Source organism: Octodon degus, unplaced genomic scaffold, assembly GCF_000260255.1.
Source record: "Octodon degus isolate 3935 unplaced genomic scaffold, OctDeg1.0 scaffold00016, whole genome shotgun sequence".
Classification (NCBI taxonomy): domain Eukaryota; kingdom Metazoa; phylum Chordata; class Mammalia; order Rodentia; family Octodontidae; genus Octodon; species Octodon degus.
In genome coordinates, this window is record NW_004524592.1 from 18185741 (window position 1) to 18195577 (window position 9837).

General features: G+C 43.5%; 1 protein-coding gene across 6 annotated transcripts in view; it reads right to left on the bottom strand.

Moving 5' to 3' along the window:
• Alpk1 (alpha kinase 1) overlaps window positions 1-9837 on the bottom strand; it is a 147216-nt gene that overhangs the window by 54804 nt on the left and 82575 nt on the right. For 4 of the 6 annotated variants that reach the window (XM_023710068.1, XM_004626754.3, XM_023710070.1 and 1 more), the window contains exons 2-3: window positions 6983-7214; window positions 3571-3725 (exon numbers count right to left, since the gene is read on the bottom strand). In XM_023710068.1, the coding sequence (XP_023565836.1) occupies window positions 3571-3725; window positions 6983-7103 (276 nt within the window). In that variant the 5' untranslated portion in view covers window positions 7104-7214. Of the gene's footprint in view, window positions 1-3570; window positions 3726-6982; window positions 7215-9837 lie in introns of those variants that run through there. The other 2 variants (XM_023710067.1, XM_023710069.1) reach the window with 2 other exon arrangements.

Genomic DNA, 9837 nt, shown 5'->3' on the forward strand with positions numbered 1-9837 from the left:
TGCCAAGCCTGTTCCAAGTAGGTGCTTTAGACCACTGAGCCATCTCGCCAGCCCCCCAAGATTATTAAAAAGCTAAAAGACGTGAAAGAAGCTACTCCAATGATCCATTCTTCAGGACCATCTTCATAACAGAAGGAACAAGTGCGATCTTAGCATTTATCATAGTTAAGAACCTCACACAAGAACACTGTGAGATACTTAGCAATGTTTTCACTATCCTTCGACCAGCAGTGGAGAAGATTATAAGCAGTAAGCCAGCGAACAGAGTCATCATTTGTTTGCAGGGATGGAAGATCTGTCCAGACAGCAGAACGCACATTGTCTGTGACTTCAGGAGCAAACTCACTGCAAAACTGCTTCATGAGTCCTTGAAGATATTGGTTTTTTAATAAAATTCGATTCACATCAACTCGGAGATACGGGCTAAACTCTGGCAGGCGATGAGCTTCCTTTGCCAGGAGCCGCAGGGGCTGAATCCAGGAGTACATTAAGCGGAGGGCATAGCTGAGATCCTGTGTATACTGAACTTCCCATGGCTGGTCTCTGATTTCTGGAGGAAGGATATATTTTGTGTGGCAATTACTGATGGGTTGCATTAAGGTGGTCTTCTTCTTGGAATAATCCTTCTCCTGGGCTAGGACTGGGTCTGGGGGTTCCCGGAAGTCGGCAGAAATTCCTACTTGGCGGGAGGGGTGGGGAGGTATGGCGGCCCGAGGGGGTGGGAGAGGGTCTGGCCCACGCTGCGCCTGGGCTGGGACTGGTCCCACCGGCGCAGGTTAGCAGGAAGCTCTCCACACACTCACCGGACCTGGGCTAGGACTGGGTCTCTGCTCTTTTGTTCTTGATGCTTTAAAAAAAAATTTTGTGCAGGGTCTCACTACACAGCTTGGACTTGTAGTGATCCTCCTGTTTTCAGCCTCCCTAGTGCTGGGATTACAGGCATGTGCCACCACGCCCAGACTCGGTTGCCAGCTCAGTGCACCAGGGGCTGGGGCAGGTGTGGCATCTGGTGCCAGGGATTGAACCCTAGTCCCTGTGCTTGCCTAAGTAGGCACTTAGTCCACTGAGCTATCTTGCCAGCCCTTGCTCTTGTTGCTTATGTTGTCTTCCACTACCATAAGTTGTTGCCTTCTGCCATGTGCCACTCTGCCTTGGAGCCAGTATGGACTGAAACGTCCACAAACTGTGAGCTAAATAAAATTTTTCTTCCTTAATTCTGGGTGTCAGGTATTTTTCCTCAGCAATGAAAAAAAAAGTAACTAAGGTATCCCTTTTTGGATAATTTTTGGAATGAAAATGTTTATCTTATGCCATTGAATGTTGGCATAAACTCTTTTCATTTGTATAGGGCTTGCAGTTAAGAGTTTGACTTACATTTTGGAGGAGACTTTGGTAACTAGAAGATGGATTAAACAGCTTTTGCACAAAGGGAGGTACATAGTCTTTGTAGGGCAGGGGTGGAATGTTATGGCTCTTATGTAATATAATATTGATAGACTTAATACTAATTTTTAAGGATTGTTAAATCTGTGTTATAAATTGGCAAATGATACCAAGAAGCATGTCTTTGTATCTGGAAGCTGGTTTAAAGAAATGTGTCTGTTTGCTAAATTGACAAGGGGTGGACTGTAATGTTTGATACATTGTGTCAACTTGAGGAGTCTAGAAGCTTGACTAAGTACTTCAACAGTTCCACATCCCTGGGTGTAGAGGACACGCCCTTACCACACTCTAGGATGTTGTTCAATGTGTCAGCGTGAGAAGTTCAGAAGTTTAACCAAGTGACTCAGGGAGGGCCAGGGCCCTCACTTTGTAAACATCCCCATCCTGTGCAAAAGGAGGTCGCGGAGACGGTGGGAGTTCTACACCTGCCCTCGGGTTGGGGATTAGCCTGCTAATCATATCAGGAAAGAAAAAAGCCTTGTTCCATCAATTTGCTCTTGCTGTCTTCTGCTGCCTTGAACCGCTGCCCTCTGCCATGCCACCCTGCCTTGGAGCCAACTGGTTATGGGCTGAAACCTCTACAAACTGTGAGCTAGATAAACCTTTTCCTCTTTAATTTGGGTAGTTTGTCTCAGTAAGAAGGGAAAAGTAACCAAGACAGAGAGTGACAATGGTAATCATCGTATGTGGATAATTAAATGACATAATGCAAATGTGAACACTTTGTAAATTTAGGAGTGATATGCAAATTATAGTTATTATTTCTTTCTGTTTCTCTTTTGGTGTTTTGCCTTTCTTAGGGTTTTTACTGTTGGTTTTTTGTTTTGTTTTCTTCAGTCACAGTCAAATTGAGCTCACAATCCTCCTGCCCCAGCCTCTCAAGTACTGGGTCACACACTATTTCTCCACTAATACCACTATTTTAAGACCTCTGGCTCAACAACGCATTCTTTCCAAGTATTCACTTCCCTTCACCTGTAATCCTTAGCCCTCTTTTGTTTGTTTTTTGGGAGGATGAGAGAGATGGGGCTTCATTATTACTATCATGTCCCAATTTGCACACTATTATGTGCACAAAGACTAAGGACTCTTTCCTATATATGTATATATATATATTTTTGCTTCAACAAAGACAGTGTCTATATATTTATTTTATTTTATTTTTTAAAAATTTTATTTGTTTGTGTGCGTGCGTGCGTGCGTGTGTGTGTGTGTGTGTGTGTGGCCAGCTCAGCCCACCAGGGGGCGGGGCTGGCTGGCATGTGGTGCTGGGGGATTGAACCGCGGTCCCTGTGCTTTGCTAAGTTTGTTCTAAGTAGGTGCTTTAGACCACTGAGCCATCTCACCAGCCCAATACATATTTATTTTTGGATGACCCCCCCAAACACAAATCTTTGTAAACCAATAAAGCAAACATTTTAGCATGCTGTCACTGTTTTGACGCCTTAGTTTCTGACAAACACATTTTTATGTAAGAAAAATACATATAAGCTGCCAAGAGAATGTGGATAAGGAGCAACGCCACCTAAAAGGAAAACAGTGCTCCTTGTGACATCCCCAGTACCTGAGCCCCAGCCCCAGTCTCCTCTGCCAGCCTTTTGAGGCTCTCTCCTGTGCAGGTGAGGTGTCAGTTAAATTAACTTTTGCTGAATGAGGAATCAGCCAGCCTTTAAAGGCTTGGACTTGCAAGGCACTGAGGGAGTGAATAGGATCCCAGGTGGGACCCAGGGAGGGACAGACCTCAGTAGTTTAGACAATGAGTTACACTGATAAGACAGTGGTGATTTGATTCTTTTAAGATACTCAATTTTTAGGAAGTACCATTTCAAAATATAAATGTTACCAGGCATGGTGGAGTCAAATGACTCTTTGGACCAGTGAGGGTGCGTCCGTATTCTGGGGAGATGGGTTCACATTGGACCCAGTGAGCACTTCACATTTGTTCAGGACTTGGGTTTCCATCACCAGACCATATGGGACTGCACTTTCCCACGTTGGTCAGCATGGCAGCGCTGCCCATGAAGGTAAGAGCTGTTTTGTGCTTCAAAGAAATTTAATCTCTGAGACCACTTAGAGCAAAACCCCTCCCTGGGGATGTTGGGGGACAGGTGGTGTGGCTCTTCCTACCAACAACTGGTGCAGTGCAGCGCCAATCACATCCTGCAGGTTTGTTTTGTCCTCTGGGCTCAGGGCTTGTTTGTACTGCCACTTTTCAGGCACGAAGGGCCACTTCATTTCCTTTGCCTCCTGGATCAGGGTCCTTAACTCTCTGGAGAGGGAAGCTGAAAAGGTCAGAGTTCAGGTAAGGGAATTGCAGTAGAAGAAAAGGCGGCTGAGCCCCTCACATTATGATGAAGGGCCTTCAGAGAAAAACAGTGTGTCCCCACCTCAGGATGGCTGCCCTGAGCTGCTGGCTGTGACCCAAAGAATAATAGCAAGAGGCTATCAGTCAGGGGTGGCCTTGGTCTGTTCTGCCCTACAGGTAAATTGGGGTAGTCAGGCATTGAGAAAGGTTTTTAGCAGGAAGGAAGGTGCTTCAGTGACTATTCCTGCATGAAGAATCAGAGGCAGGAATGAAGGAAATATTATTTTCCATGTAAAATGAGAAAGGGACTGGAAAGGACCCACACGGTGGGTTGCTGGCAGCTGGCTCGTGTCTAGAGTCAATTTGTTCAACCGAGTTTTGTTTCTTAGAAAGTCCCCATCCCATCCTTTTGCTGTGGATGGCACTTGGACACAGACAACTAATATAACTAAATATAAGTGAGCTGTGTGAGGATGCGATTTATTGTGAAATGGCCCCATTTCACAGCTGGAACTGTGTTAAGTCACGCAATGGGCACTAAACCTACTTGGACCAGTTCTACAGTATCCGATCCAAACTCCAGAAGCCCCCAAGCTTTGGGGACTGAAAGTTTGTTTTCCTTATATTTGACACCTAAATGTGACTTGAACTGATGAGGGCTATTATAGTCCTGATGATCTTAGTGAATGAAATTGTTGAAAAGTTTTTTTTTTTTAAATTAAGGTTTGCTTCAGATGCTGCTCTATGAATGTAACATATGGTACATGTACCATGACACCATCCCAACACAGGGAATGTCTGAATGTTAAAGGATATCTGACTCCCAGGTTTCTGAAATAGGGACTGCAGCCATGGATAGATAATTACGAGATATAAATTTCTTTTCTTTCTTTTTTTTTTTTTTTTTCTGTTCTGGGGATTGAACTCAGGACCTTGCACTTGCCAGGCAAGCACTTACTGTACTGAGCTATCTCCCTGGCCCCAGCTATCTCTCTGGCCCCTAGATATAAATTTCTGAACCCATCTCTGACTAAATGCATCAGTTCTTTTCTAAATCTACTTCCCTTTGCTATTATACATTTTGATCAATAGAAACAAAATTCACAGCATCACCTGGGTTTGAAACCCCAGAGGCAGTCTAGATAATTTTTCTCTCTTCTTGACTGTACTTAGCTATCAAATCCTGTAGTTCCTAAAATTCTTTTCTTCCTCTATCTTTCTAGTACTTTTTTTTTTTTTTGGCTTGAATTACTGCTTCAAATCTCACTCCATCTACTTCATTTTTTATGTTGTTGATCTTTTTTGCCCTAAAAACAAGATAGACCTGGCTATAGTACTGTGTAAGACTCTTTCATTCTTTAGTTTTGCACATCTTCTGAATGATTGCACTGCCCTTACCCAAAACCTTGGTGATGAAAGTCAGACCCACCACCAGCAGCATCCGGCCCAGAGCCTGCCACTTCTTTTCATGACCCTGCAGGAGCACACTCCCTTCAGCCTTTACCCCTTGCTTGCATAATCACATGTCCACCTCGAGGGGCTAAAACTGTCCTAAAGATGAGGACTATGTCTCATCCCTTTTGTAAGGGATGACACCACAATGGGTGAAAGACATGGTCGGTCTTAGTGTGCATGTAAAATATGCTAAACAGGGCAAAGATGTGATGGAGAGAACCAAAAATAAGAGATGAGAAGAAAGAAAAAATCTAACTCTGTCTTGGTCCTCTATGACTTTCTGTGACATGGCATCAAGGAAAGGCCACTGCCCCTTGGCATTGAGGGGACAGCTTATGGCCGCACCAATGAATGGTCTGCATTGATTACAGGGGATGATTTATAAGCAGGATGCTGAAACTGCACCCCATTCTGCAGCTGAGAATGTCTGCACAGCATGCCCCAAAAGACAGCCATGCCCAGAGTTTAGGGTCATTTTCTACGAGAACACTCTCATTGCTGCTGACAGAATGTCACCCTCTAAGGTTGTATCTAAGATACAGGGAAACGTCCTTCCAGAGAACTTTTAAAGTTAGGAGCAGGACACCCTTGGATGGAGTAGTTTAGCCCTCTCAGGTTTCTTCATCATAACGGAGAAGGATTATTTCCCACAACACACATTTGCCTCTTTTACACCACCTACGAGGTCCTGCTGGACCATGACCAGCATCTGAGACCACAGGGTGACATCAGCATGAACCTGGCATGGCACTCCTGCCCTGGGGTCCCTGGATGGTACAGAAAGGAAGCTTGCAGCTGCAGGTGGGGGATGGACTAGGTATAGGTGATTTCATTTTGAAAGGACCAAAAATGAAAATGCCACAAGTAACTAAGACTTCCACCAGCACCTAAAAGTGTCTATAAGAATGTGTGCACCTCCTGACAAGAAGGAGGGAGAAAGCCCTTCCCAGAACCTTTTCCAGAGGCAGAATGAACAGAGCACACAAGAAGTGAGCAACTTACAGTGAGCTCTTATGGCAGAGTACTACAAATAGGAAGAGATATATTAAAAACACATAAACGAGATACACTTAGAGAAACAGAGGGACAATGTATTTCAGGATATATGTAGTGTTATATCTCTCCAGAACCAGTTAAAGAAGAAATAAGAATTGTTTTTAACTTTTCAGACTTTGTGACTGAGACCTCTCCATCCATGATTGGTCTACAACTCTGCATGACACAAACTATGAAAGGAGCAGAGCCAGATGCCTGAACTCTGGTCACCATGCTGTCAGACTTATGGGACGAGTGGATTTATGTTTGTGAATAGCACAAGGTCTCGTGCGTGATGCAGAAGAGAGTGACCGCACCAGCAAAATGACATAGTTATGGAAAGCACAGAAGTCTACAGAAATTGATGAGGCACAAAATCCCTACTTGGAAAAAAAAAGTATACGCCACCATTGAGAAGTTGCTTCCATTTTTTTAATAATTGAAATTTACGTGCACCAGCCAACTCAGACTCTTTGTTCCTGTTGAACTAAACTGTTTCTTGTAGCCTCATGTTTACTGAAGCCTAAAATTAGAACTGACAGCAATTCACTGCAACAAAGTGAGCTTCCACCCTTGTCTGTCCGCCTGCAGCCCAGGTCCCATTCATGCCCTAGAAATCTCCCCATCTCTCGGTGGTCATCTGCCAGGAGAAGAAAAATAGGGCGGAGATGAGAACGTGTCTCCCAGGCGGGGGACAGAGGGGCAGGCCTGCTGCTGACCCTGCTGCAAGCATCCCATCCTCACCTCGGCACCGCTGGTCCTCCCTCTTGTCTTCCTCGGACACATCTGGCGCCGCCACCAAGAGCTGGTCCAGCACTTGCTCACACTCTTGCAGGAGCGCAGTGACAGCTTTTTGATTATTCATGATGATTACCCTCCCTCAACGATGAATCGAGGATCCCCGGGACTGCAGTGATCAATTACCTACGAGAAGACATCGATCCTGAATAAAGGAGCCCCTTGAAGGCCAAGCTACCTGGTGAACAAAAGAGGGAGAAAGATGATTAACTGAAGCATCATCAATTATCTGTAAGACTCAAGCAGGGAGGGATAATAGGGAGAACACATGAAAATACATCACAGCCCGAGGATGTTATTAGGGGAGGGTGTGAAATGAGTCCAGGGCCTGATTTTGACGGGCTGAACCTCGCAGGCATCACGTGCAGAAGGGATGGGCTCTGGTGCAGGCCCTGTCACCCACAGTGAGGTCGGGAGCCAAATGAAATAAATCTGGCCCATGATTTATGTACTTTCTGCATCCTTCTCCTTGGTGCCTCCAGTTCCCAGCAGCCCCACACTTTATGCCTTTCTGGAAGTCTACAGGAAGCATCTGGCTACCATTCTAATGTTCACGCACAGGCCTGTGCTAATGTGAAGTGTACCAACCACTCCCCTGATGCTGCTGATTTCCCCATGCAGAACTCTTCATGGTATTTTGCATGATATAATTTGGACCCGGAATGGCAATGACAGATGCCAAATTTAGCCCTTCACTGTCAGGCACATTGCCAAGTAAAATAGAGAAATGATATGGCAGAGAGCCCAATTTCCTAGATCTATCATATAAATAGATCTATCACACAGATAGATGGATCTGCTTGGGCTGGTATTTAACATGTAAATCGTTACTGTCCTCTGTCCTCTTCCTCTCTCTCTCTCTCTCTCTCTCTCTCTCTCTCTCTCTCTCTCTCTCCCCTTTCTCCCTCTCTTCCTCTCTCTCTGTCTCTGTCTCCCTTTCATATTGGGAATTGAATGTAGGGCCTTAACACTGAACTACATCCCCAGACCTTCTCAAATTTTTGTTTTGAGACAGATTCTCATAAATTCCCCAAGCTGAGCTTGAACTCGCAGTCTTTCTGCCTCTGCCTTCCAGTGTGCTGGGATTATAGGTGTATGATTCCATACCTATCTGAGTGTTTTCTTATGTCAATATGAACCCTGTAAAAATTGGGTTGTTGTGCTAAATGTTTTCCAATGTTCTTTTGTACTCAAGTGTATATTAGAAAGAGTGTTTCGTGTTATAAGCAGGCCACTAGCCTGACTAGCTATGAAAAGAACTAAGCACTATGGGCTGGCCAGAATTTCACATTCATATTGCTTTTGCAGATATGAGAGAGCATACCCAACCCTCTGAACTGCCAGTGAATGAACAAGGCAGCTAAGCAGTGCACTAGGGTGCAAGAGAGGCCACCGAATAGTGATAACCCATTCTCACCATTCCTTAAAAGAGGGAGAGATCGGTTGGGAGGTTGATACAGAGGTCAAGAAATGCATTTAGTAGTTGAGAAGGTAAAAATCAATGTTGTTTGATGTGAGCTACAGCCAAGCTGGGCACTTTATTTTTCTTTAAGTCCTACATCAAAGCAAAGAGAATTTTCTTCCTAAGAGCGCTTTCAAATGACTTCATACAGAAAGAGGGGAATAACAAGGAAATAGTGAAGAGCCAGCTCATGCACAAAGACACAAAGCTGCATTATATTGCATTTTAATAGCGCATGCTCCCTTTGTCCACAGGCCTATAGTAATGTTTTGCTGGTGCTACCTTAAAGTAGAAAGTAGTTTTTGTCAAGTTTATAGAGACAAAGAGCAGAAGGGCAGGGACCAGTGACTAAGGAGGAGGGGCAAGGAAGACATTGGTCAAAGGATGCAAATCTCAGATAGGAGGAGTGAGTTCAAGAGATTTATTTACAGCATGGCGATGACAGTTAATGACAACACACCACATACTTGAAAACTGCTAAAAGTGGATACTTGTGTTCTCACCATGGAAATAAGCATGTGAGGCAAGTAGTACTTTTGCCAATTAATTTGATTTAGTGATTCTACAACCTGTGTCTATCAAAACATCACCTTGGACACCATAAATATATGATTGTAATTTGTGAATAAAAATAGAATCAGACAAAAAATAATCTTTATGTGACAAATTAAATTTTAACTGCCTTGTTTCTGTAAAGGATTTACCAAGTGACAGTACATGAGAACAAAAAAACCTACAAATAGGAAGCGAATGCATATAATGGTGTGCAACAGATATCTCTTAACCAATTCCACTTCCTGTTCTCCAGTTAACTATTGGTGGGCCCCGTAAGAGTTAAGTCTGATATTCCCTCTTCTTCCCTGGGTTTCTTAGGTGGGGAGGAGTAATTGTGACAATTATGTAGATGCTTCTGTCTTTAAAGTTATAGACTCAATGTTAGTCTAGATAGATCAGGTTATGTTTGCTGGAGAATTTTTGATTTTTATTCAAAATCCTTAGCTCTTTTGAGAACTCTTTTTTTTCCATAATTTTATTGATAAACAAATAGCAATGAGGAAGTTTCAAATCAAATTGGTAGGACAGTTTCAATAATTAACACATTGCAGACATTCTTCTTAGTGGTTAATTGCTGTACAAGATGCTGACATGATATCCTATTTACAAACACCATTAGAACAAATCACTCTATTCATTAAGAGAATGTAACTATATATCTATCCTAACCAATTCTATTTTCTTTTTAAAACTGGATAAGAAAATTAGAGTTCCACCAACTAAGTTTAATCTTATACTAGTTCTATCTAGACAATCTACTGCTGATGTGAAGTGATGACAAGTA